The 27,709-nt window shown below is 37.0% G+C and overlaps 1 protein-coding gene across 8 annotated transcripts in view; it reads left to right on the plus strand.

The window, feature by feature from the left end:
* The window catches only part of CEP152 (centrosomal protein 152), a 34,993-nt gene extending 7,606 nt beyond the window's left edge, over positions 1 to 27,387 (plus strand). For 2 of the 8 annotated variants that reach the window (XM_068958554.1, XM_068958552.1), the window contains 24 exons: positions 59 to 400; positions 902 to 1,070; positions 1,877 to 2,017; positions 3,157 to 3,296; positions 5,082 to 5,282; positions 5,953 to 6,100; positions 7,368 to 7,459; positions 8,301 to 8,464; positions 9,545 to 9,752; positions 10,388 to 10,501; positions 10,621 to 10,751; positions 10,926 to 11,054; positions 11,202 to 11,337; positions 12,158 to 12,349; positions 12,976 to 13,248; positions 13,713 to 13,844; positions 14,880 to 15,530; positions 18,159 to 18,333; positions 19,756 to 19,935; positions 23,417 to 23,498; positions 23,595 to 23,701; positions 24,449 to 24,605; positions 25,602 to 25,705; positions 25,936 to 27,387. In XM_068958554.1, coding sequence (XP_068814655.1) covers positions 59 to 400; positions 902 to 1,070; positions 1,877 to 2,017; positions 3,157 to 3,296; positions 5,082 to 5,282; positions 5,953 to 6,100; positions 7,368 to 7,459; positions 8,301 to 8,464; positions 9,545 to 9,752; positions 10,388 to 10,501; positions 10,621 to 10,751; positions 10,926 to 11,054; positions 11,202 to 11,337; positions 12,158 to 12,349; positions 12,976 to 13,248; positions 13,713 to 13,844; positions 14,880 to 15,530; positions 18,159 to 18,333; positions 19,756 to 19,935; positions 23,417 to 23,498; positions 23,595 to 23,701; positions 24,449 to 24,605; positions 25,602 to 25,705; positions 25,936 to 26,975 — 5,208 coding nt within the window. In that variant the 3' untranslated portion in view covers positions 26,976 to 27,387. The remainder of the gene's footprint in view (positions 1 to 58; positions 401 to 901; positions 1,071 to 1,876; positions 2,018 to 3,156; positions 3,297 to 5,081; positions 5,283 to 5,952; positions 6,101 to 7,367; positions 7,460 to 8,300; positions 8,465 to 9,544; positions 9,753 to 10,387; positions 10,502 to 10,620; positions 10,752 to 10,925; positions 11,055 to 11,201; positions 11,338 to 12,157; positions 12,350 to 12,975; positions 13,249 to 13,712; positions 13,845 to 14,879; positions 15,531 to 18,158; positions 18,334 to 19,755; positions 19,936 to 23,416; positions 23,499 to 23,594; positions 23,702 to 24,448; positions 24,606 to 25,601; positions 25,706 to 25,935) is intronic. The other 6 variants (XM_068958555.1, XM_068958553.1, XM_068958557.1 and 3 more) reach the window with 3 other exon arrangements.
* The last annotated feature ends 322 nt before the right edge of the window (positions 27,388 to 27,709 follow it).

Below are 27,709 nucleotides of genomic sequence, written 5' to 3' on the forward strand. Positions count from 1 at the left end.
AGAGGAAAAAAAATCTGGGTTTTGACAGAGCAATGCTAAATCTCTTATCCATTCATAGGGTTATGAACAAGGACAAAACCTGTTTCCTGAACAGTTGTTGTGTGACGAGCAAAATAGCCATGTTGAACAACATTCCAAGAATTGGAATGGCCTATGTAACGATGAAGAAAAATGCTTGCATGAGATTAAGGAAGATTACTGTGGCCAAAACAGTCAAGAGGATCCTGGTGATATGTATCTTGGTAGAGATGGGTATAACGCTCCAAGTTGCTACCAGCAGAGCAATGTGTATCATCTCCCAGAAAATTTTAGGCCATATATGAATGGCCGTAAACCAGAACTGAATAATCAACAAAGTAAAATAGTAATTTTTCCAGATACTTCGAAGGACCATCTTAAGGTATTTCAGAAACTGGTATAATTTTCTCTCTCTTTTGGAAAGATTACAAATATTACTGCCAGCAGTTATAGATCTGTGAAGTTTTTTTTTTTCAGACTTAATTATTCTCAATTAGAACAATGATGAGAGGCTTTTGTAATCAAGTTTACACATTAAAACAGTCAAGCATTAAATATCTGGATTTTCCTATGTACTTGTAATGATTTTTTTTTTCTGCTTTTGTCGGGCTAGCTATAAGCCCATAAGGTAGTATGAATGTGGTGCACTTTGTAAGCGTGATACAAATTTGATAAAGGCTTCCAATTTAAGAGTGGTGAAGTGTCAACTTCAGTGGAGTAAGCTCACACTTAAGTACTTTACTGGGCTGGAGCCTGTGAATAAAGAGCTACTAGAGCTCTCTTTAATGTCAACCTGTAAATCAAAAGGAAAAATACTTTAATTGAGCAAGACTGTGGTTGTAGCTTTTATTTATTTGCCCTTATGTATATATTGTCAAAACAGCAGTTTGGTGCATCTGAAGTCATTAGTGGCCAATCTGTAGAATCTTACAAAGTGACGTATAAACCATACCAAAATGGCAATCAGCAAAAAGTTCCAATAACCCAAGAAGGAACCAGAAGAAATGAAGTGTTTGAAGATTTGCAGCGTGAATTTCTGGGCAGTGATGAAAGTAAGCTTTTGTTCTTTAGGCTTGAAATAGTATTGTATGAAAAGTCCGCTATTGATTTCAGTAGACTTTATTAAGAGAACAACTTAAAAAAAAAATGTTGGCATACATGATCTTTCAGTTTGATCTAAACTTACAGTGGGATAGTCCTCTTTCTTTTTTTTATTTTATTTTTTTTTGTATTCTACTTTATTTAGAAGACTTTTTTGGTTTTTGGGGGGGTCTTTTTTGGTTGTTTGTTTTTTTGATGAGGGCATTCACCTTCCAGGGTATTGCAAAAAATGTAATTTTGACTGGTGAGGCTTTGAACAACAACAAAAAGTAACTATTTTACCTTTTGTTGGCTTGATCTTGAGACTTGCTGGTACGCAATGTCATGTCAATTATACTGGAAACTAATGATTCCCTATGCTCAGAGACATACTTTGCTTGATGTCAGATTGGACTTTTCTGTTAAGTACATTTCAAATGATAGTTACTTTGCTCCATTCCTTAGACATCTTGAGGAAAACTTTGTAGCTGTCACTGAACTGCTTGTGAATTTACAGCATGTAAATATTTATCTCTGAATTTATTGTTACTAATGACTAGAAAATTGTAGGCACTAACAGTGCAATTCAAACCTAATAGAGCAACTGAGGTGATGCGAATCTATCACGGATAACAAATGATATGCTTGTGTATGCCAGCAGTGAATTTGGCACCATACAAAAGAAATATATTGAGGGAGGAATCATTTATGGTCATAACTTGGTTAGTTGATTGCAGTTTTGCAGGCTGGTCTGTACACTGTATTTTAAATTTGGCAGATTCTTCAGAGAATATGCAGATTCTTCAACTTCAAGTTCTAAATAAAGCAAGAGAAAGACAACTGAAAGAGCTCAATGAAAAGCTAGAAGAGAGTGCACAGCAGATTAGGTATTTGAATCATCAGTTTTCAATGGTGAAAGGTAAAATCTTTTTCTAAAGATCTCAGTTTTCTAAAATTGCTGATATCTAGCAACTTGTGCTGAAATTTGTTTAATTAGTGTTAATCATATTTATAAGCTTTATTTGGAATTGAGCGTGGACCTAACCCTTTCCCCTTGATACTGTTGTTTGAGGGATAGTATATTGAAATGAGTCTTTCTTGCTAAGTTGCTACTATTTTTCTTTCAGTTGGAGAGTAATCTGAGGTATTCTAGCATCTGTTAAATGTATTGACATAGTGAGCTGTGATTCCCCTTCCCCGCCCCCGCCAAGTACTTACAGAAGTTATTGTCGTGATAAGATTCAGTAAAATATTAGCATCCAGACAATGTGTTAGCCTATACTTAGAATAAGTGCTTCTCTGGATTGGAGCCTAACTCAATAACTGTCTTAACTTTTACTACGTTGATTCTCAAGACCACCATCATATTCCAGGGTTCCCATGTGCTAGACATTAGAAATGCACAGAAGAATGAGAAGTTTGCCAAAGTAGCGAGCTAAAAAGTACAAAAAAAAAACTGCACGCGCAAACAGCAGGAGAAAGATGCCTCTGTGACAAAAAGATTTAGTACTGTCTACTTTAACTGACCAATTTTCTAGACTGTATATTGACAGATGTTCTTCCAAAGTGATAAAAGCTGTCATGGAGACTGGTAGTTGTCTTAGTGTTCTCCCCCCCCCCCCCCCCCATAAGAATAGGCAAAGAGGGGTGCAGAGCTTGGAGAATTAAGAATATGATGTGTAGAGTGCAAAAAGAGCACAAAATTTTGGCTGTCAACCATCTTGCTGTGTCTTGGCTAACCCTCCAGGGGAATCTATTTTGTTTTTTCCCTCACACGTCTTGAGGGATGATGCTAGTTCCTAGTGCCAACAGAACACTAGAGTTCTGAGAGCGCAGTATATCAGTGCTGCTAGCTCTCATGGGGAGAACGCAGTTGCTGTAGATGGAGACTGGCTGAACCTTTTTGTGATCTCTTCTGCTTCTTGGCTGCAATACGACAAGTAGGTGGGCTGATAGAGCGTGGTTGTGTAGAGCGGGGTGCTGAACAATCATGTTCCATAAGCTTGTTGAATGGGTGATGTTCCTTGCTTCTCTCACAATTACTATGTCTCTTTTAAGATGAAAAGGATGGTTTGTCTGTTAGTCTTCGTGAGTCTCAAAAACTCTATCAGAATGGAAAAGAACGGGAGGTGCATCTTGAAGGTCAAATAAAGGCACTTGAAACCCAAATTCAGACTCTTACTGCCAATGAGGAGCAGGTACTATCAGTTGTTTTTAAACTGTTAATTACAAAAGATTTCTACAGTTATTTATGTTTAGTGCAAATACACCATAAATATATTGCACTCTATAATCTTCTGGCATGCTGTTCCTTATCGGAAGTTGAATATGTGATGAATGAATAGGAAGTTTTAGTGGAAAAATAGCTTGTATTGACGTCCAGGCAGTATATGAGGATTTTTAGCAACTCTTGCCTGAAAAACTTGTGAAGTGATGTACAGAATATTGGAGCAAAAGTTAAATGAACGTGACTTCAGCTTGTTCCAATAACTTTATAGTATGGATTTGGAAATATTCTGTCAATGTTCACTTAACAGCTTCAGCCATACCTATGGCTTTGAAAAACAGTCACATTACCTACTGGTATGGGATATTCTTTCAAAAGCTAGATGTTCAAGGCCTTCCTTAATGATGAAATGTTTTTTTAACATTGTGTTCTTGGACCAACTGTACCTTTGGTTTTAAATGAGTCACTTTGGCTACAGCACTCAGACTCTAATGAAAACAGTTGTTTTGACATACTGCATTCCTTAAGCCATGTCAATAAATTCTCTCATATAGGCTCATTTGGGTTTTTTGTTTTCATCTGTTCCTGTCTGGCATGCCCCTTGGGATGCTTTATAAGGCCTTCCCTGTTACTGCCGTGTCTCCATGACTCATAACAGGATATTTTTACTTGTTGGTAGATAAATGCATTGGAATTCAGATTGGGCTGATCATCTTAACATTCATGGCACAGATCTGTAACCATTTTTAAGGACCCCTTCTTCCTTTCTCAAGTAACAAATATAAAAATTATATATCTGGGATAGCAGAGTGGAGAGTACGGCATTTTTAGTGGAGCATACTTTATCTTCAGCTGACAGACATAAAATCAAAGGCCCCTTGAGGTAGTGTATTTTGAGAAGTAGAGAGATTTCTGTTTTTAAATTGTATTGTATCACCCTACTCTATCCCCCCCCCCCATACTTTTTCTTGGCATCTGTGAAAGAGTAGTAATCCCTTCTAGTTACTACTTCTAATTTGCTTTTGGTGGGCTGGAGGCACACAAAGTGCCAACTTAAATAGAATGTACTTGTTTGTTTGTTTTCTCCCCGTGCTCCCGTTCCTCAACACAATAACTGATTATTTTAAGATATCTTTGTCTGAAAAGATATAAGTGAGCTGTTTGTAAACACCATTTTGGTGTGTGTGGGTCTTTTATCTGTTGTGGTAATGTACTGAAACAGTGAAGAAACAGCACAAAGCAAATTAAATTCTCAGTTGTGTAACTGAAAGGATAGAAGTAGTGGACAGTAGTCCATAATTACAGTGAGGCTATCGTTACCATTTTGTTCAACACTAGTGTGATGGGATGCTGATTTCTTCTGTCTGTCAAGATATAGGTGCAGATGCACTTAATGCTCCTCTCTTTACAACAGGATGCTTTATCTAAGGATGCTCCTTGAGTTTTATGAAGGGGTATGGGAGCTCAATAAAACCCTCAGTAAAAGTTAGTCGGCTGAGTATCTTAAAATCGTAAAATACGCCTAGAGCTCTCAGGAGTTACACTGGCAAAAGTGCTGGAAGCCTGGTCGTGTTTAGCTGATGTTCTGGTTTTAGCCTTACTTATTTCCCTTTCAAATGACTTGAAGAATATATTACTGTTGAAATAGTAGATTTCTCTTAGGAGTTCCAACTCTAAAAAATTACCACTCTGTTAAGAAACTGTTAATGTTTAAGATGTGCATCTTTCCAGAGTTACTCTAATGTTATTCCTACAGCTATTGAAGCAGTCCAAAGTGGCAGAGGTAGCCATGGAAAGCATGCAGAAGCAGCTGTTAGAACTTCAGCGGTCAGATGCCCTTCAGAGAGCCAGAGAACAACACGAGGCCATTATTTCAGCACTCAAGCAGAAGTATGAAAAGCAAGTATTATCGTTAGAGCAGAAACTTGATAATACAAACTCTGCACTCCAAGAACAGGTGAGAACAGATTTTAGGACACTATGTTGCAGATGCTATAGAGCTCCACATCTCTCCTGGGCAGCACTTCTTGACCTGTAATTCTAATTTTCCCTTCTAAAAGGTGTAAATTAAGTGGAAAGAAAATTATTCATATGTCTCAATATTATGAAGCTCCTGTAATATGTTCTTATAAAAGCCTCCAGACAGTGATATTGTGGGAGTTTGCATATAGCGGATATAGAGAAGACTGTTTTAACAAAGGAGGCAAGAGTACCTAGTACTTAGGAATAAATCTGGGAAGGGAAAGGACTGCTTGAGAAATGGTCTGATATTTTGCTACAAGACAAACTGTTTAACAAATCCTCCGAGCTTTGCTCTCAAAATGATTGAGGATTACTAACCTTAGGATAGTTGCTTTATTTTAGAAGTAGGGAGTTAAAAGGAGGGAAAACAAAATCTGTCTTTAATGTGGTTTTTGTTATGTTCAATAGGAGTTGTCATATGATTATAGAACTCATTATTCTACTTGACACTTAATAAGAATCGATTCTTCTGTTAGATATATTCAAAAGATGTAGTCTGGGCAGTCCTCAGGGAATTCTTCTTTCACATAAGGGAAATTAGAATTAAATTTCTTTAAAGTCTTTTTATTGTTTGTAACATGAATAAAAATAATATCACTTCCCAGAAAGAGCTTTGCAATCACCTAGGAGAACATGTTAAGCAACTTGAAAAGATGCTAGAAGAAAACAAATGCGAAAAAACTGAAATAATAAATCGACTGACAAGGAGCCTAGAAGAAAGCCAAAAGCAATGTGCACACTTATTGCAAACAGGTCAGTCTTTTGCTCATGCCTTATCTTTCCTTGCAGACATGACTCAAACTTTTTGAGGTATGGAATAGCTCATCTGTTTTCCTATTGAAATGGGATCTGCATCAGTCTAAATGCATATTAGACTGTTTCCCACCCAGTACATAAGCCAGACTTAACTGAAGTTCAGCTTAAATAAAAGGTGGGGAAGAAATACACAGCAATCCCAAAATTAAAACTTCTAATTTTTGAAAAGATAGCTTGTAACCAGCCCTAACTCTTTTTTCAATAGGTAGGTAGTTGTGAGCAGAGCTGTGCTGTTGCACACAATTCTATACTACAGTAAAAGAATAACTCAGTGTATATGGCCATTCCACGTTCAAATCTCAATGAAAAAGGAATTGTTTTGTAGTTGGAATTAGTATCAGAGAATTAATATCAGTGTGGTTATTTTAATAGTTTGTGGAGTGTTTTGCCCTTTATGTATGTGACTTGCACCTACCTTTTGCACATTGCAGTTTTTTTAGTTTTTATTATGTGTATCTTTTCATAGAATCCAACCATCTTGACTAAATTAAATGTCTATCTTAATGGATCCTGATTTGAGAGCCTGCTCTGCTTGAGAACTGATAGTCTGGAAAAAAGTTACTCTAGAGAGTCTGAAAGTGTTAGAGTGAAAAGGAGTCTGTAACATGTAATAAATACATAATGGATGTGATAGGATATTTAAGAGTGCAGCTGCTGACTGAAGAATGGTGGTAATTTTTCTCTGTGCTTTATTCATCAAGTAAAGAAATTGGCAACTTTATAAAGCAGTCTATTAATCCCGGGAGGAGGGAAGGTGACCTGTTTTCCAAGATAGTCCTCTTCCTGCTGACTTTCTGGCACAAGTACATGATTTTGTTTTTGCTTCTGGTGATGTACAAGGATAGTGAATGTTTGTCATGGGTTGCTACTCATAGCTTTTATTTTAAAGCTACTGTTAAAAATTCTGAAGAAATAAAGCCACCGTAATAGTTCCTAAGCTTTAAACAAGCTGATATTTCAATTAGAGACCTTCACCTCCTTGATATAGCGAGAAATACTCTTTTACATGATTATTTGTTTTGTATTAGTGACCTCAAAGAAACAGAATAATGCCTTTTACCAGAATCAACATCACTATTTTTAACCGTGAATTTTTTTCAGATGGTATGGGTCTTTCTTGCATTGTTATATTTCTCTCTTTCTCTTTCTCTTTCTCTCTCTCTCTCTCTCTTTTTCTCTCCCCACCCTTTCCTCCCTGAAATAGGCTCGATACAGGAGACAAATCAGTTACGGCTTCAATTGCAACAAGTTCAGTCTGCAAACGTGATAAGCAATAACATGAACAAGGCTTTGCAGGTCAATTCATTTTATTAAATATATTACCATTTTGATTTTAGAGAGGGGCGTTACGGTTAGAGGTTGGTGGGTCGAAATGTCTATTTGTCTGTTGTGGGAAACGGCATGTATCACTTCAGTAGAGGATTATCTGCTCCTTCATCTCCCAGTATTGCATGTTGGACTTTTTATTTGAAAATATATATTATATGCATATATATTAGTAGCACAAACTGGATATCTTACATCTACCAGTCTGCTTATGGAACAAGAAAAATGTAAATTTACACGTGCTGTGGGTAGACATGATCAGGAATCTCATAACTAGGCTACAGCAATAATTAGAAACACTATGTTCTGAAATCTACCTTTAACCAGCAAGAGGGAATGCTAAGGATTCCTCTGTGAAATATGGTTGGAAGTCCATGTTTACAGTATAGTTCAGGTATTTGACTTGTGTAAATCTGTCAACTTGGAAGCAACGACTCCTAATAAGTACTAGATTAATAGTCTGTTTTCACATATAACATATACTTTTTTTTTGTATAGTGAAATAGATGACAACAGTATCAGGAGAAGTAGTAGTAAGAGCAAAAGAAATCATACTTATGATATTAAGTAATCTAGAAGAAAAACGATAGAAAATATTAAACGATAGAAAACATTCTCCAATTAACTTGTATCAAAAATTATAGTGTAACAAAATTGTATATTGTAGAATTAAACCAATGCTAGAATATTTCAATAAATGTGCTTAGTGTTCAGAAATAAGGGCACTATATGTCTGGCTTATCGTTGGGCCTGATTTGTTTGCTTGGAGTTTCTCTGCTCAGTGTAACTTATTTCTATTTCTTCCTTTAAGGAAGAATTAATGGAACTGAAGGAAGAAATAACTCTGTATGAATCTGCTGCCAAGCTTGGAGTATTTCTGAATGACACAGGTGGAGAGCTGCATACAAACCTGAGTGAATCTTATGCAGATTTGGGAATTAAAAAAATCAACTGGAAAAAATCAAGATTCTGCAGGTATTGAACGATTCTTATTCAAAGCAAAATCTAAAGCCCCCAGGAAGTTATATAAGCAATGCATAACATCCGATTTGTAAGTAAAAGATGGCTTTATAGGGTCAATGTATAAATACTTATAAATATTGGAAATACTGCATGTATTGTCAGGTGATCTGGGAAACAGGAAACTGAATATCATAATTTGAAATGCTTAATTGCTAGTTAACAAATCTTCAGATTTTATAGGGCCGGTATTGCTTTTCCTTGGGTGTGAGTTGTGTTTTTTTTTTTTTTTTTTTTTTCCTTCTTTCATGGTGTTTTTGAGGGAAGGGGTATAGTAAAATGAAGTAGAGGCATCTTTTTACTAAGCCAAAAGTTTGCTCTAAAAAACAAAACCTCTAATAAAGCTTTTGTATCAGTTAGCATCAGAATAAGGTAGAAAGCATTTCATAGGTGCAACAAAGTAATGGAGAATTTCTCTTATTATGCCTAAAACAGTGTTGCACAGCATGGGAAACTTGCTCGTGTTCCAAGAAAACTTGAACCCTGCTTAACTGTAGCTTACTCCATATGGGTAAAATCTGGAACGCGTTGCAGAGAACATAGTAATGTACTTGGGCACTCAATCTGTATGTGGACAGCAACTTCATGTCTCAGTAAAAGGCAACCATATCTTTTTTTGCCCGCAGAAATGCGTGGTCTTCATGTTGATTGTATGGATATATGCATGGGTACCTTTTTGCTCAAATGATTCTGCTTAGTTACTTAACTCTAAAGCTGTCTTTTAATACAACCGATCAAGAGCTGTTTCAAAACACTTCACATAATGTAAGAACTAATCTTGTACTGAAATAGCAGAATGAAAAAAATACTTTTCTACTTATTAATTACAACATGATGATAAAACATTCAACTTTGTTTTAATTTCTCTCATTCTTTTTACTCCTATCTCTTGTACTTGAACCACTGTATTGCTGGTAACACTAGTTACTTTTCTTTTGCTACAGCTACCTTTCAGAGATCTGTATTTGTGTAGCTTATTTTTAGTTGCTTTTTTTTATTTTTATAAAACTGAACTGGTTGTGTCTTCCCTACTAGTGCAATACAAAATAGAGACCCGGATAAAGAACTTTCTAAAGATGAAATCATCGTGGAATTAAAAGGTGAACTGGAACGCTTATTGAGCAGTAATAAAATGAAGAGAAACCAGATTACTCAATTACAAAATGATCTTAAAGATTGCCAGAAGGCATTAGAGGAATGTGAGCAATTGCTGAAAGCAGAAAAAGCATCAAAAGCCTCAGAGGTTTGTTCTTTTACAGCTTTTACTGTGTTTTTTTTTTTTTTAAAAAACAAAACCAAAACAAAACTGTTGTGGAAGTGCACTAGATTTAAGTGAACCAAACCAACATTTGACATTGACTATAAGGTCAAAAAGACCTCATAACTTCTGTGAGAAAGCTGGTAGTATTAGGTTAAACATGGAACATTAAACAAATTACATTCTGATGTATTTCACTATGTAATTTGATCACTGAAGGATCTCCTCCGTGTTTCCTCCATCTTCACCCCAGTATTTTAAAATCCTTCTACAAATTGGACAAACTTGTAATGTCTGCTCTTGCAATCCATAAATTGTGACCTTGATGTGGATTAGGGAAAGAACATGCTTAAAAAGTGTGTGCTCTCAATTGGATGGTAGCTGCCATTCAGCTGGCAAACAGGATAGTGAGTGTGCGCTTCTTTGAAACTTCAGAATCCTATGAATTTCAAGAATTCATCCAGAGTAACAGTGATACTATTTGTATAGTGCAGTGCAATCATTTTCTTCTTTCTTTTGTGAGTGAAATATTTATTAAACAGTAGAAACTTTTTTTAAAGCATCAACTTCTAAAGCAGGTATACCTTAAAAGATCTCATTTTAACTTTGTTTTATTTTAGCCTGTGAAAAATCTGAATGATACTTTAGTGGCTAGTCCATCTGTTTCTGATAATCTTAAGGAAGAGGTTATGAGACTCAGAAAGGCTAATGAAACTTTGATGCAAGAAGTTGAGGTGAGGTTGAAATGCTGTATATTCCTAAAGAAAAGAAGATAAAATTGACCAATAAAATTGTGCCAAAATCTGTAGTTAAAGTTTCTTTAAAATCCTTCTATTAATTTACTTTTGTCTAGAAACATACTCTGACTATTGAAGACCTGAAATCAAATGAGGAAAAACTGAAAAATTCAAATAAGGATCTGTGTTGTCAGATGAGACAGATGATTCAAGATTTTGATCAGGATAAACAAGAAGCCATTGACAGGTAAGCTGGTGAGCTCTGAGTTCCATTTGCTAACTTTTATCCTCTGTGTGTGTGTGTGTATTTTTGCACCAGCTATCTTTAGGGAGAGCAGCATTAACACTATAGTTTTACTTAAGAAGACAAAACTTATTAAAAAGGAAACCAAAGTAGTATTTTCTTCTCTCCGAATCGTAGGTGTGAGAGACTGTATCAGCAACATCATGAGGATACAAAAGCCCAGTTTGAGAAAGACCTCATGGAGAGATACGCTGCAGAAAAACAGCAGCTTATTCAAACTTATGAAGAAACAATATCACAGTTCAAGTAAGGCTTTTTTCCCCCCCCACTTTTACTGAAACTTTTGCATTTCCTATCTAGCACTCAATGCTAGTTACTTTTTACAAAAAATAAAAAGGCTTACTGTCCTCTGAATGTAAAGACTAAATAACTGATAATAAATGTGCTCTGAAGGGCTGACATAGAGGAGCTGAACAGAGAGATGACTGCAGTGAAGGAATGTTATATAACAGTCTGTGGTGAGAAGGATACCTTGGAAGGTACTTTAAGACAAAAATTTGAGGAAGAACAACAGCTGAAAGAAGAGAAGGTACTAATGAAAATACCTATAAATTGTATCACTTCAGACTGTTTTCTTTTTAAGATGTTATATCCAGAAATGTACTTAATTTAATAATTGTTGCGGGAAGATATTTGGAAGCTGTGCAGTTATATCCGAAATTTAAAGTGTGACCTATATTGGTTGTTAATTTAACCCGCTGCTATGTCTTATGGTTTAAAATATAGCAGAAGTAACCCCTCCCAATAGCTACTTATTTTCACATAGTGATGTTTCTAAAATCATAATTATGACTTTTTACAGTGCTGAGTCAGCAATGTGAATTTTTACATTTGTGAGACTTTTCTGAAAAACACTTAGTGATCATAGAAGTTGTCATCTCATTATTGAAAACTCTAATCTGAAAATATTATTAAGTAATAAATCAATGCAGTAAATTCAATTTATTAAAAACTTGCTTTGTTTTTCCAAAGATATCGATGTGAAATGACTTAAATAGGTCAGCTGTCTTGCTAAGGACGTACAGTAAAAAGATGCAGCTTAAAATATGCTGGAAGTAAAGATGCCGACTAAGCCTATTTATTTTGGCATAACTTACTGTAAGTAGTTCAGATATTGTGCCTTAAAGCACCTCTTAATAAGAGAGCTAAATCTCTTGTCTGGATGTCATTGGTAAGATCAGTGCACAGGCTCTGGGGAGTTAATCAAATATCTTAATCCATTCTAATCAGTTTGTTCCAGAGCAGTTTACTATTATGCCTTGGGGAACTGAATGCTGTTACAGAAGTGAGTCCAGACTAATGTTCCTTTTATGCTTTTTGTTGTTGTTCGTTTTTTTTCTTTTGCCTAGCTTAAGAAACAGCTACTAGAAGAGAAAGAAGACTTACTCAACCATCTGAGGACTGAGCTCGAAGCAAAGTACAACAATTCTATCATTGCAGCAAAGAACCAGTGGCTGAAAGAAAAAGAAGTTTATATTAAACAGCAGGTTGAAAATGAAGTTGCATTAGCCAAAGTCCACTGGGAGAAGGAAGAGAAAGAGGTGTGGAGCTTATACCGGGGGATTTGAAGTTCCTTTTTTCAGAAGGAAAACTTGTATATGCATACACTTATAAATTATTATTCTGCCATTTGAAATGGTTGTTAAGGATCTGTTGTTTTAGGAGCCTCTGAAGTGAGTAGGCATTACACACACTGAAGAGATGTCTTATACTCCCAGCTAATAACCTGCTAAAGTGTTTCAACTTAGTGTCTGAGTAAATGGTTGCACTTTCTATTTTATTTCATTCCAAGGTCATATAAAACTCCTTTGTGTATTTCCCATCCCATTGGCTAAAGCTGTGGTGTAGAAAAACAAAAGCATTCATTTTTTACTAAGCATATAGTCAGAAGTGTAATTGGCAGGAGGAAGGAAGGACCAAGCATAATAGGACCTAGTAAGAAATGTCTCAAAGTTGAATTTTATTTTTCTTCAGAAATGTAGATACCTGGCTTGGGTGGAAGAAACACATTGTCTTCTGAACATGGTTTTGCTCCCCTTCTTTCAGGGAGGATTGTTGGTGTAAACTGAGTTTCTTCAGTATGGAATTTTTTTGTTGTTAAATGATGGTGAAAATTTAACTATTTAAATATTGGGGTGATTTCTGAAAAAAATGTTTTCTTCCATAGAATAAAGAGCAAGTCATTGCAAAAATAGAAAAAGAATGGCAAAGTAGATTGGAAGAAACAAGAAGAATTTTAGTTGACTTTAATGACAGCAGCAGCCAAACTGAGCAAGTAACATTTACGGATGAAACGTCATCTAAAGAGTTAGCAAGGATTGTTGAGGACCAGAAGCTGCAGCTCCAGAAGGCACTGAAAGAAAAGATAGCCTCTGAAGAGGCCTTAAAAGAACTTGAAATAGCACTGGAAAATAAATACCATAAAAATCTTGCCAGCCAGGTAACAAATCACTGTTCTGTCTGCCTGGAGCCGATGAAGCTGACCTGTACAAATATGCTGAACAGGTCTAGATACGCTTTAAGCACTGTCACCTTAACTGTTCCTGAGTAATTTGTACCTGTGATCTTCTGAAGAAGCAGTAGCATATAAGCTTGTGTTTTTCTAGCTATTATTTTTTCACACCTGACATAGTTGGTCAAATTTTGCAGGAATTTTGAACAGAACTGAGCAAAACTGACTTATAGTTTATATGATTTTATTAAGAAAAACATGGTTTAATACTGGTGATGAGTATCATTTTGGTGATGAGAAGAAATGCAGCAGATGCAGCAAGTCTGATTCTTTTAATTTCTATAAACACAGGCAGTCCAAACTGATCTCTTTTCTTCTTTCACTGCTGTGTTTAAGTAATGGAATTGTTTTCAAGGGTGATGACTGAAGTAGCTTCTCCTCTCTGTTTATAGGTAGATGCAGCTTTAACCCAAGCTCATGCTAGGTGGCTGCAAGAATTAACAGACCTCAAAGAGTATAAAATAAATCTAAAGGCAGAACAAGAGAAATGGGAAAGGGAACACAAAGAGGCTGTAGCAAAGCAGGTAGCCCAAAATACTTGTGTTATGTTTTACTATGTTATATTGCTGCACCATTCAGTTTTCTGAATCTTGTATACAACCAGAGAGCCTTTACAAACAGAAGTGGGGCATCATTAAGGCGGCATGTTTCTAGTGTCCTTGGGCATTGAGGATTTTTTGACTGTAGGATTATGGTTTTTATGAAATAATTTGAAAATCACTTCTGAAAGATTGCAAATGATTCAATACTTGTGAGAGATAAATGATAAAAATGTAATTTCTAGTGCAGAGTGAATCAGCTGGTAATCCAGAACCAAGTAAGTTTGTAGTTGAGTAGGTACAAAAAATATAATGTGAGATAAAACTAAGACGACTTGTTGAGTGGAGAGGTTATAACTGTACCCCATATAAACTAATGGAATGTTCTGTTCAGGTTATCAACATCTAAGGTAGGATATTGATATTCTGTGGCCCTTCTGTGTCAGATCATAACAAGCCAATCTGTTAAAGAACATAATGCACGTGTTCTTGTTAAAGGGGGCATGCTTAGTTTCCTGTCAGATTGCTTCAAGTCAGTCACAGAACCACAGAATAACTTAGGTTAGAAGGGACATCTTGTAGTTATGATTCAAGCATCCCTCCAAAGCAGGGCCAACTTGGTCTTTCAGTCAAGCGGAAGTTTATTGTGACCAGATAAACATTCATTCTTTGCCAAAAACATCGGTATCTCGCATCGTTCTCAAGGGTCTCCATAGGAAGCTGCAGTCTCTTCTAGCTGAAGGGATTTTGTGGCCTTGAATGAATGACAACATCTGGTTTTATAGCCTCTCTGTATTATGAAGTTACACTGCAGAAGGGTGGAGGGTTATGGGAAAGGTTGCTAGGCTTATCTTATTCAACAGTACAATGGAATGTATGGTAACAGCTTATCAAATGGCTTAATATATGGTGGTAGTATTCAGCTGTTTCTTAGCTCTTGATGCAGTTAGTTATGTAGTACATTATGCTTTAAAATGAACTGTATATTTGTTAATGAGCTCTCTCTGTTATATCCACCAGTTAGCTCTGGTTCTCTCAGCTGCTGAAGAGAAATGGAAGAAAGAATTGGAGAATATAGAGAAATCTGGACCAAGAATGAAAGAACTTGAAGAAAAGGTACTTTCTCTCAGAAAGGAATTGGAGCTAAAGAAGGAAGAAATCCCTGCAACTATCAAAGCAGAAGTAGCAAAAGCCCGTGCTCAGTGGAACAAAGAAAAGCAAGAAGAAATCCTCCAGATCCAAGAGCAAAATGAAAGAGACTATCGTTCATTTTTAGATGATCATAGAAACAAAATTAAGGAGGTACTTGCAACAGCAAAGGAAGATCTTGTAAAGCAGAAAAATGACCTCTCTATCCAGAAAGAAGCAGAAATAAAGATGTTACTAGACCAAAAGCAGCGAGAATGGGAGGCTCAGCAAACAAAAAGACTTCAGGATGAAATTAATCAATATGAGGAGAAGACTCTGTCTGAACTTGAATGCTTGTTAAGAGAAATCCATGAAGAACTAGTTAACTGCACAGATAACGAGCCTTCTTGGAAGGATAAGTGTTGCAGCACTCCTGTTCAATTAAATCACGAATGCAAAGAGAAACTAAAGGCTTGCCTGCAGAAGGCTTACAGAAGTACAGTTTACACAGTCCTGGAAAAAGCTGAGCAAGAATGGAAAGAGGTAATGTTTCTGTAAATTATAGCTATCAACCAGAAGAGGGATTTGGGAAATCAGACAAAGGTCTCCATATTATTTTCTCCTAATTAAAAATATGCATATCATCCTGAGAATAAGTCCTACATTTGGTTTCATTAATGAACAGTCCTTTAGAACTGTCAAAGAAAGCTAAATCTACCTTTAACAAGTGAAAAGAAAGAAGATAGGTGTAGCTTTGACATTATTGAAACTTAAGCTAGAGAAAATCAGATTAGAAATCACTATTTCTAATACCACAGGTCACTAATGTGCTCAGTCTGCCACCTTAAGTTTGAGAGCCTGTTAGGAACTCCTTGTGATCTCTTGGATGGGAAGTTCTGTAATTAAGACCTTTATTAGTAGCTGCCAGGCCAGCCTATGTGGATATGTAGAAGTACACCCTTGAGCTGTGCTGACCATTGTATAGCACTGGTCTGATACCAGTGTTCTAATAGTTAATGCATCCATAGGGATGGAATGACATTCTTTTAGCTGGTTGTCTTAATTGCCATCAAGGTAGGTTAAGGTAAAAGCAAATCTAATCTAAAAGCAGAAAAATCTAGTCTGAAACGGATCATTTACCAAAGCTTATGATGATGGAAGTGACAGAAAACCATGCTTATTAAGGCTCTGAGTTACTGCTAAATATTCCCCCACCACACACACTAAGTTGTACGCAAGTGACAAACTGAAATATTTGCTCAAGTTGTGTGGTAAGGATTTTGGTCAATACACACTTGCATGCTAAATTTGTTAGCTCTTCTGTGTATTTAACAAGTGTTAGACACACACCTTTTAAAAACAGATTAGCTGCAGCCTACTAATAAGGTGCTGAGTCTTTTAAAGAAAGAACCCCCTAAAACATGGTATATCTCCTCACTGTGCAAAATGTTTAGTTACAAACAGCATGTTATTGATATCAATGTAAAATTTTTAGAGCCAAAATAAAATGCCTAATATTTTTTCCTAATTGCAACAGAACACAAAAAACTAAATAAGTGAACATGGCTGTGAGCCATAGAATTCCGGCTTAGAGATAAAATGGTGAAATAACATTTCATCTTCAGATTGTGATCGTGATCCATTCCTTTGGAGTCAGTAAAATTACACTAATATAAAATCATTGTGAAGTACTGGGCCTAATGATTAGTCTATGCACGAAGCTTGTTAACTTCTCTACAAAGTATCAGTCATTATGCCTTCATTAGACATCAATTTTCTGTTCCTTATTGTTCTTAAGAGACTTGGTTTGGACTGATTCCAATATTTAGTGAAGATATTTATCCTGGAATGTGTTTTTACCAAAGTAAATGGCGATAAAATGAACATGCCAAATGGAGTAAACCATGGTGGATGGTTCTCATATCTGTGTGCTCTGCTGGGCCCTTCAGGGGGAAGACTTTTAATAGCCTTGTTGGGAGTAATCTAGCAGTCTGTAATATTCCACTGAGGTGATAGCATAGTGACCATGGATCACGTTTCTTCTTTTTTTAGTTCTGATATAAATAAAGGTGAAAATACTAAACTTTTTGCAAATGATCTGTAACGGAACTAAATAATTGACAAATTGTTTTATCTCAGGTGTAATCATCTTAATTTTATTGTGCTTATAGGAAATACTTTTTTATGTGCCTGTCCAAATGAGCAAAACCATCCTGCTTATCTTTTAGAGGCGTTTAGGACTAAGTAGAATTTTGTTCAAAAGCTCCTCTTTGTTTTTCCTGTTTGACAGAATCCGTTTGACAGATTCCTCTTTTGCAATGCTTATGCTTGCAGTAAGTTTTTGATTGTGGGAAGGGTCCCACTGGATATGCCATTGATAACCAACATTCAGCAGTTGTGGAATTATCCAAGAATAGGACAGAAAAAGAAACTGTCTTATTTTTCAAGAAAAGGGCAGGGGTTAGTAGTAGAAGTGAGTATGAATTGACTTCTCATGACGCTATTATCCAGTTTCCTAGGGGTAGTGAGCAATTTAAGATATTTAAAAAAGAATCAGAACTTCTTGCTTATGCGTGGTGCATCTTTTGCAGAAGATGTGTGTGCCTCTTGGTAAACAGTTGTTAATATGCAGTTGAACTTCAAAATGTTGATTGGCTTGAACTACGTTTGAAGTGTCTGCATGGTAGAGTCCTTCTTCTAATGTCCGTCCTTAGTAATGTCTTCTATTATGTTGCCATAACAATAAAGAAAAGTGACATTATTTCTCTTGATGACTTTCCTGTCCCTCTACTAGCCGTGTTTGTGCAGCAACTCGGTAAATGAGTACAACCCCTTTTTCTGCTGGATATGCCTTTGAATAGTTGAAGCTTATTTATTTTTTTTAAAGACACTGTTTGGTTGTGTGCTATTAAGGGCAATTGACACTTCCAAAGTAAAACCCTCAGGATAACCAGGAACTACTATTGCATTGAATTATACCAGGTACAACTTTTGCATGTTAGAATAGAGATTGCTCTCGCAATTCAAGCTGCTATCTACAGTTCTATGACAAATTTTAAGATACACTTACTAAAACTAATTAGGCCACTCAGGTTGACTTGTTTTTACATTTAAGTTAGTTTTGAACACTTTGCTATGTATTGGGTTTTCAGCCAGTGTGTTCAATTGCAGAAATATGAAGAGCTGCTGAGTAAGGTAAATGAAAAAACATGCTCCTATGTGCAAAGTGGTGAAGGAGAAACTGGGGACATGGCAAGACCTTCTGTATACAGTGTTGGACACCAAGTAGAAATACGAAGAAGGCTAAGAAGACAGCTATCTTCACAGGAAACTGAAACAGATAAAGGTACTAGTTTTGTTTTAATTTAAACTGGTAGATCATATATCATCCAGTTAAACTTGTTTAATAGCAGTCTTTAATAGTTGATAATTTATTGAATCTAATGCAGACTTGTTTAATTAGTGAATATATGAATGACAGAGGAAGATGTAGTTTTTCCCAAGTTAACATTGTTTAATGTTGCAGTAGCTTCTACTATATTAGAAATGCCCAAACTGCATGACACATGGTACTGATTTCTAGCATTACTGATCTAATGCTAGACTCTAAGAGCTTTACTTGTAATGAATGTTAATAGCTTTCTACTTGTTAAAGCTCTTCTTCAGGAATGAATAGCTGCAGTATGTGCTGCAAAGTTTAAATACTCTTAGGTGGTTATGGACAGAAGAATGCTAATACCTTCTGTGTTTGGCAACTAACGAGTAAGCAGGCCCATGTTGAGCGTGCTGTGTAGGATATGATCCAAACTATCTCAAAAATGGATAGTTTTAACCAGTGCTTTGAAGATCAAATAATATTACTTGTTCCTGACAGTAGATGAGATGAAGAATTCTACCTTCATGTAAAAGACATTGTCATGTCAAGAATTATACTTCACCTGGGACAGCAGTTTTTCAGATTCTTTAAATCAAGAAACTTGTTTTGTCATTGTTGGGTGGTGATATGTGTATGTGTGTTTTGCGGGTGTATGTTTGGGGTGTGTGTGGTGGTGTGTGTGTGTGGGTTTTTTTTTTTTTTTTTTTGTAGCTCCATTTGCTGGAGAAAAACTTCATGGGAGGCACAGAAATCTCTCTTGGGGTTTCTGTTTAGTTTGAGTTCTTATGCAACCAAAAAAAACATAAAGCAACAAAACCCAAGAGAGTCTTGGCCTTGTGCCTATAATGTGGCTTGAATTCCTTCAACACCAAAATAACAAACCATCTATTAAACACAAAACAATACAAGCAATGCAGCTCTTCTGTCTCTAGAGCTCCCTGTCCTGGCTGCAGAGAGCAGCCGTTGCTCTCCTGGAAGTAGCCCAGTCTTTGTAAATATCTTAGCTTAACTAGACTCAGCTGCATGTGAGCCTTCCCAGCTGGGAGTGTCTCTTCTGCAGATGATTCCAAAAGCCCCCGTTTGGCTTTTATTTAAAAAAAAGTTCAATGTGCAAATCTCATATCACTGTCTATGCTGAGACCTCTCTCAAGACTCAAAGTATTGCAAATATGAGTGTATTGAGGCTGTGAGGGCTCAAAGACTTGATAGTTATAGAATGTGCAATAGTATCTGGGATCCAGCCTCTTGTGATTCTTTTAATTAGACTAGCATGCTGTTTGCCTTCCTACTGAAAGAAAGAATATCGAAGTAGAGCACTGGAAATGGTAAGGTTGAGTTTGATTCTTCTTGGTCCCATGGGTGATGTATAACTTGTAGTAATTGCTGTTGCAGATCAGAAATGTAAGAAAAGGAACCTTTGGTCTCATGAAGATTTTTGCTCTGAATGCTGCTGCCAAGAGCTTGAAAAAAAGGAGATTGTGTGCCAGGATTTGAAAAGGCGGCTGGAGAAAGCCTGCAAACATCTTCAGCTTGCCGTAAGGGAGCACAAAGCTAAGGCAGAGCAAATCCAAGGTCAGGATTGTTACTCACCTGGAGAAAACTCTGAAGGGCTCTGCCTTGCTGGTTGCATGATTCTCTTTCATCTCATGTCATATAGCTTTCAATCGATGTAATGGTGAGGTGTGTATAAAATAATATACATACAGAAAAGAATAATTAACTCTTGGCTCTAAACATTACATATCCCTCTTTTACGTGTATATTAAGAAAAAAATACAGGAAAAATGAACATATTGCAGATGTTCTTTGAATTTGTGTACATGTGGATCCCATTGCCAGTGAGGGTTATACACACATCTATATTTATATATATATATGTGTCTGGGAGGTCTTTAGCTGTCTCCTTTGAGGCTGTACTGGTACTGTGCACATCCTCATCCCCCCCATACTGGGAGTATAAAGAACAGAGTGGCCCCAAATGCTACTTGGTTCCTCTTGGCACCAGTGTTAATAAGCCATTGTCCACAGGTTTTTTTTTTTATCTTCCTGTAGTTAATAATAGGTTTAAGCTGTAGTTGTTCTGTTTTCTTTTATTTTTTAATGTTAAACTAGGATTTAAGTAGGTTTTATGTAGTCTCTTTGCCTTTTACATCAAGACACTTTTTTTATTGCTTTGAAACAGAAATATAGGGCAAATGACTGAGAAAAGGTCTGTAGTTCTTAAATCTTTCCTATGTGACAAGTGTGTCTCCCAGTGTTAGATAGGAAATACCTGCGCTGTTTAAAGAAGCGTCATTCAAAGCAGAGATCCTACCAGGAGTGTAGAAGTAAGGTTTTTCTGAAGCTGTTTCTGATAGAAAAAGATAATGCAAAGAAACCAGCTTGAGATTCCTCCACTGTAGGAGTCCGCTTCTGATTCAGGTGCGATACCCTCCAATAGTCCAGAGACTGGGAAGGTTTCAGACTTTTGCATATGACCATCTGTGAATGCTGTAGAGCTGTCTCATAGTTTGTCCTCAGATCAGTCTGGCTCTGGGATAGTGTTTTTGTTGTGATAGTCTTCTCTGTGTTGTCTAACACTTTTATTTTTAGCACTTTCAGCATCAGTATCAAGTTCTGTGGAGAAACTGATACTGCATGATGGTAAAACCTCCCTGAGAGTTTGTCATCAGTTTAGTTAATTGCAGCGTTATCTGAATTGATGCTGCTACTTGTGTTTATCGTGGATGCTCTTGCATCTTGTGCATCTCTTGTCCTTTCAGGATAATAGATTCCATCCTTTATTGCTTTATGCATCTCAGTAAAAGTCTCTACCTACAGTAGAAACTGGAATAACAAGGATAACTGTTCTGTATTAAGCCTCTTTGCCGCACCTGCAACTACCTCTCCGATTAGCTCTCCTTTTCTGGGCCTTGTATATTGGCTGCTTGCTCAGAGGAAGTCTCACTGATTCATCTGTCTCTGAGTGGTAGCAAAGATAACTTTTTTTTTTTTTAACCTAAGTTGGTTTCTGAGAGCAGTTGTAGAAAGAACACCTGCTCTGCTTAGTTCCTATGGTCGAGAACATTTGTTTTCTTTCTCATTTGAGACATAACTTACCATGTAGCACAGGGTTCCCTTTCAGTTGGTATCTGAGGAACTCTCTTGCCCCGTATTCGGCTATACTTAAGTCAGTAGAGGTCTTTGTTTTAATCATTAGAACAGAGGGGAAGACATTCTCTCTGAAGGAAAACACGCTGGTGATTTGAATAAGAGCATCATTCTCCCTGGCATGTTTTAATCGGTTGAAGCTGTACACAATAGTGTTCAGGGCATTTTTAGGCTTTTGTTAGAGAATGTTGGGAATTGGACTTCCTGAGCATCCTGCTTCAGGAGAGGTCTCAACAGCTTACTGAGAGTCAGTAACTCTATAGAATTGTTTGGGCCTGCCTCAGTGAAAGGTAGTCGTGGACACTCTAAACATACGTGGCAAATGGTCAGCTCAGAGAGATTAGATGCAAAGTAGTAGGTTCTTCCAAGTGACTAAGTACTCCTATGTGCCAAAGACTGTGGTTTGTGGTGTGTGGGTTTTTTCTTTTTTAAATATGAAAATTCTCAGTTGCCTGCTGTAATAAATTTTATGCTTAGCACAGAGCAGGAAAAAGCTGTATCGTTGTAAGAAAAATATTCTTGCCAGTTTGTGGGCTTGTATGAGCAAGCCCAGGTGGGTAAATTACAGATCTGCAAAATATTATTTCTCTGAACTTTTGTCCAAAACCATATAGCTTGTAAACTTCCTTGGCACCAGTGAAAAACTGAAGGATAATAAGAGATCTGCTAATGAAAAGAGAGGCTACTGCTATCACTGAGAACATTGTGATACAATTGTCAGATGTTTAAAAATGACTGTTTCCAAGTTTAGAAACTGTTGAATTGATTCACTCTGTATTCCAGGATTACTCCTTGCTTTTTGCTTTTCCATACATTAGCACAGAGAAGAAAGCAAGACCTATCTGCATCTTTCCCAGGACTCTGGTCTTCATTTTTCTATATTCTATTCATGAAAGCTCTGATTCTTCCATCACAGAGACTCTGCTTTAATAAGGCACATCCCCCTTTGGTGGTCACACCTCCCCCCCCCCCCCCCCCCGTTGCTTAGGCCAGCATTTGCAAAAGAATATCTGTGACTGGGTGCATTAGTGATATCTCCAGCAAGCATAGATGTCTAAGGATGGGTAGGAACTGGACACCAGTTCATGATGCTTTTTTTCCCTAAAATAGGGAATCTGGTAATCAGCTGTAGATTTTATGATTGTATCCAAGTTTGTCTATCAATTCTTCAAGTTATGGTAATTACCTTTTACCTTTTCAAAAATAATCATTTCCTTAAATGGTATTAAATGGCTTGTAAATGAAATTTCAAGGTCTTTTAACTTCCACTTCAGAAAATAGCACACTGGTGTCAGTATGCTATCTGTACTTCATGGTCAACAGGCTCCGGTATTGGCTCAAAGCCCTAAGCTTCGGGGGGCCTTTTGTCAGCTCCATTGTTTGCTTATTGTCTTGGTGACTCATTATAATATTTAAATGATTTTAGTTGTATTGAGCACAGTTCAGTACGAAAGTCTAACCTTTCTCTGTATTAGCTTGTGATTGTTGAGAAACAAACATGTTATCTTTCTCCATCCTAAGAGGCCAAAACTGCTAAGCCACAAACTAATCATTCTTTTCTAACACTTTTCCAACGTTTGTCAAAGCAACGCTCGTTACATCCACCCCCCTGCCTTTCTGTATGTCCACCTGATATAACTGAAGTTTCACCTCCAGCTCAGTCATGACATATGAAGATTTAAGATTACTTACTCTAAGTGATTTTGTATCCAGACCTCACTGGATTGAGTTCTGATTAATTCCTAAATGCCTGTCACTTTAACAGCTGTACATACACTGTTGATGCTTTGTAATATTGAATTCTTACACCAGAGAGAGCAGTTATTACATGGTAACTTATGTTGAAGTCTACTAGAATTTAGAGAAGTACAATGAATTATGGGTTCATGACTTGTTTTTATAGAAAATGAGAAGGCTATAGAGGCTCTGAGTGCAGAAAACTCTGAGATGAAGATTAAACTCCAAGACCTGAGAACACCACCAAGGTATTATTAAGTGTATATATCTATAACATCAGTCAAGCTGATCTTTTCATAAGATAAGCTGCCTTTCTTGTGCTGTATAACATGTGTGCTTTTCAGGTCACTGTCAGAGGGAGCCATCTCAAAACCTTGTACATCCTGTGACAGTGTAAAAGGGCTGGAGGAAATGCGTGTTCAGTACATTAAAGCTGTGAGCAAGATTAAGAGTAAGTATTAACAGACCTAGCTAAAAGGCTGGAAGAGCAAAATAATTTACCTTGTTAGTTCCTCCTTCTTCAGCCAAATCACACAGGAATCTGACAGAAAAGTTGTAGGGGAATTATGTTTGCTTTCTTACTAGAGTAAATGTGAGAAATGGAGTTGTCTTGTACAAGGCTCACTGTGATGGCTTAAGCCTTGTTATACCATCCTTACTGTGTATGATACTGTGTATTTTTAAATGGCAAAGTTTATTTTGTGAACTGATCTTGTTTCTCCAACAAACAATCTGCTTACCCCTTTAGCCTGAAAACCTACTTCTCTTATACTGTTTCCCGTGTTCTGGGCCTTCTGACTTTAGTCACCAGCCTTTTGGCAGAAGAGAGGGGACTAAGTCCAATGCTGGGTCTTATTTGACAGCAGTAGGTCCCCGAGTGCTAGCTGTACTGCCATTGAAGAATTCCTGGACCCAGATTTACCAGCATTCCTCCCAAATCCCTGTGCTTAGTGTTGCCTCTTGGCTAAACGCCGCTGAGGAGCCAGTGACAGCCAATATGAAACATTAAGCAAGAACTTAACTGGCTGGCTCTGGGTCCTCCACGGCATTTAGCCAATAGGCAACACGAGGCTCAGGGATTTGGGAGGAATGTTGGCGAGTCAATCTGGGCCCTTGCTGCCTTGCTCCAAGTCTGCTAGACAGTCCCAGTTCCTTTTTCCCTTTAGGGAATCAGTACTAATGAAGTGTGTTTGCATAGGTGATATGCTTTGTTACATCCGTGAAAGTAAGGAGAGAGCAGCTGAAATGATTAAAGTGGAGGTTTTAAGAGAGCGCCAAGAGACCGCTCGGAAAATGCGCAAATACTATTTGACGTGCCTTCAGCAGCTTCTTACTGATAATGGGAAACAGGAAGGGTAAGTTCAATTATATTTATCTGGGAATTAGTATGGCTTTTGAAAGAAGTGCAATAAACTTCTAGTTTAGCGTTGAGTTTGTCCAGTAGTGGTTCAGCCCATCTTGGAGCAAACCATGTCTAACCTGAAGTCTTGCTGGTCTGTTTAGAAGTATCTCAGTAGGCTGGCATGGGGTCCTCAGTGAGCCTCATGACTGAGAACTGCTGAGTAGTCTGATACGCTGTCTTTCCAGTGTTCTTTGACTCTTCCTAATATTTCCTTCAAGTAAAATGCAGGGTTGAAACAAAAAAACACTGGGACTTTGCAGCTCTTGTACCTCTTAATTTTTGAAAGGAAAGCTACTTTGAAGATGATCTTTTAAGGCTGAGGTAGTAAAAACGTATTTGTTCTTCACTGCTTGTGTCAAGAAGATATAAAACACTTAAAAACAAATTCTGCTTTTGTTTTTGGTTTCCCCTGGTCTCGCTGGAAGACTTGCCAAGGTAGTCTGACCTTTCTGAGCCTTAATTGAAGAAGCAGGGCTGTTTTTGGATTGTTAACAAACTTTTCTCTGTGTATACGGTGCTTGATCACTTGTGTGTGGTTTTTAATGCCTATTTAACAGTCTGTATTAAGAAACACCTCTAGATGTGCAGTGTCATAGACTTGGCCGTTTTCTAATGATTTATAGAACGTTCCAAGAATCCTGTAAGCCTTATCTATTTCCGTATAATAGAAATAAAAGTTAAGGACAGTATTTTGGAGAATGGGCATTTGAGAGTGAACATTCAAAACCCTTTATGGTATGTAGGCTTTTGTTTAAAAACAAAGGAACAGAGAAGAACGAACAATAAATTTGGCCTTTCTCTGGAATATGGATCTGTTAATAAATGGTGGCTGACGTCATAAGTGTATACATTCTGTTATTAAAATTATTAATGACGTTAGCTGAAATGACATAAGAAAAACTAATTAACCTTAAACTAAACTTTTAAAATGTTCTGTGATTCTCGGCAGAGCTGAAAAGAAAATAATGAACGCTGCCAGCAAGCTTGCTACAATGGCTAAAGTACTTGAAACGCCTGTTCGGCACATACCCCAAAGCAAAATTACCCGCTCAGGTATGTTGGATTATATAGTTCTCTTCCTTGTCCTAAAGGTTTAGTGCATGTAGTACTGAAAATACAGATGGGTAGTGAAGTAATAGTTTTTTGTAAGCTTGCCAACTGAAATGTAGACATTAGCTACTTATTTTGATAATGCTAATACTGACAGTCCTTTATAAAAACTGATTTTTCTTCCAATGTTAATGTTTCCTTCAATTAATGCATTTCCTTCCCTTTTCTCCTAGCTCTGCTATTAAATTCTGATCTGCCAACTGGAGTTGAGCGCTCAAAAAGAGATTTCATGCTTCAAAATAGGCCAAACCATATGGAAAGCAAATCATGTGCTGAAAGTATTACCCAAAAAGCCAATGATAAAGTTGTTCAGAAATGTGTACCGCATGACTTGAGACAGCAGTTTGATGCAATGCAGACTGAAACAGAATCTGCGCTTCATGAAAGAGCGGCTTCAAGTATCCAGAATGGGAATAATTCTAAAAACCTACATGATGCTTCAAGAGATGCTCTGTTAGGGTTTTATCCAAATGAAAATGGAAGAAGAGAAAAACATGGCCCTATCGTAAATGCAGACAAAGGACTGTTGTGCGCTGCTAGCGATGTAGTGCATCAGAATACCCCTCCATCTGCATGTCAAGTAAAGTTAGGAACTGTGCATACATCCAGCTGTATGAATGGCTTGGCCATCCGTAGGCCAACTCATTGCAAGTTTGAGAGCCAAAATGAAAGAACAGTCTTGAAAGAAGATAAATGTAACCAGCTGTATGGACACTGGAAAACCACATTTGAAAGAACTCAGGATTTTGATGTTCAGGAAACTCCAGAAAGGGATGAAGGAAGCTGCAGTGAATGGAGTTCCGTGAATGGGAGTCTGCACCTGGATGGTGATAATATGTCTCTGTTGTATCCAGAACGAAAAGCTGGTACTAATGACCAAGCCCAGATCGTATACTGTGAAGAGTTTCCTCACATGAAGTCATTTTCCTCTGCAGATGAAAATGTTGGTACTTTTTGGATAGAACTTACTAATGGCAAGACTCTTGGCACAGAAAGCAGCACAAAAGTTTACAGTAAAGACCATCTGAAAGTGAACCTAGAGCATACCTCATTCGTGAACTCTGACAAATCAGATCCTGCTGTCACACAACTTGATGCATCACCAAAATCAAATGTAGAAAAATGCAACCAATACTTGAAAAAAATGGTGCAGGATCCCCAGTCTTTTCCAGAAGATAGTGGTTTTGATAGCCCACTTTCTAACTTGAACTGATATCAGCAATTTGGGAGAGGAGGGGCAAAACCATATATTAAAATAAAAGCTTGAGGAGTGGAGAAAACCTGATCAATGTTGCAAAATTTGACTGTTACATGAAGAAATGCTACAAAATTAATATTAATGCAGACTTTTGTTTACCTTTGTCTTAACTTTTGTAGTTTGTAGTGTATTATATGTTTATTGAATAGAATCTATTTTTATATTTTAAGCTTAGCTTGCAGTACCATGTTTATATAAAAGCTACTGTAACTTGTGGTAATCCTTTAAAATGGTTATGAAAACTCCAGAGCTCAGTACAGGAGATGTTTTAGGGTTTGTTTGAAATAATTTTCAGTTGAGTTTTCCATTTTGAAAGACTCCCTTTAAACCTCTGTGTATACTTGTAATAAAAGCATAAATACTTTCATATTTTTATTAAATTATTATAATCAGATTTCAAGTATGTCTTCCCTTGGGTACAGCAAAAAATAGCTCGTATTGGGAGGAAGAAGGTTTAACTTAGAGTAACCATGTTTCACAGCTGTTCCTTAAATAGCACAAATTATCACTTTTGACTAAAGATGCAGTCATGTTTCTCTTGATGCTTACAAAGCTTCCATTTAAAGGCCTATTCATGTTTTGTAGGGAGCTGTGAAATGCACAGTTCAGACTTTTGCCTGTATCCAGTGGAGGTGGTGTTTTCTCTCTTGCTTTTGGAATTGCTTTCATTTCTAGGGATACTTTAATGA

Source organism: Struthio camelus, chromosome 12 (genome assembly GCF_040807025.1).
Source record: "Struthio camelus isolate bStrCam1 chromosome 12, bStrCam1.hap1, whole genome shotgun sequence".
NCBI lineage: Eukaryota > Metazoa > Chordata > Aves > Struthioniformes > Struthionidae > Struthio > Struthio camelus.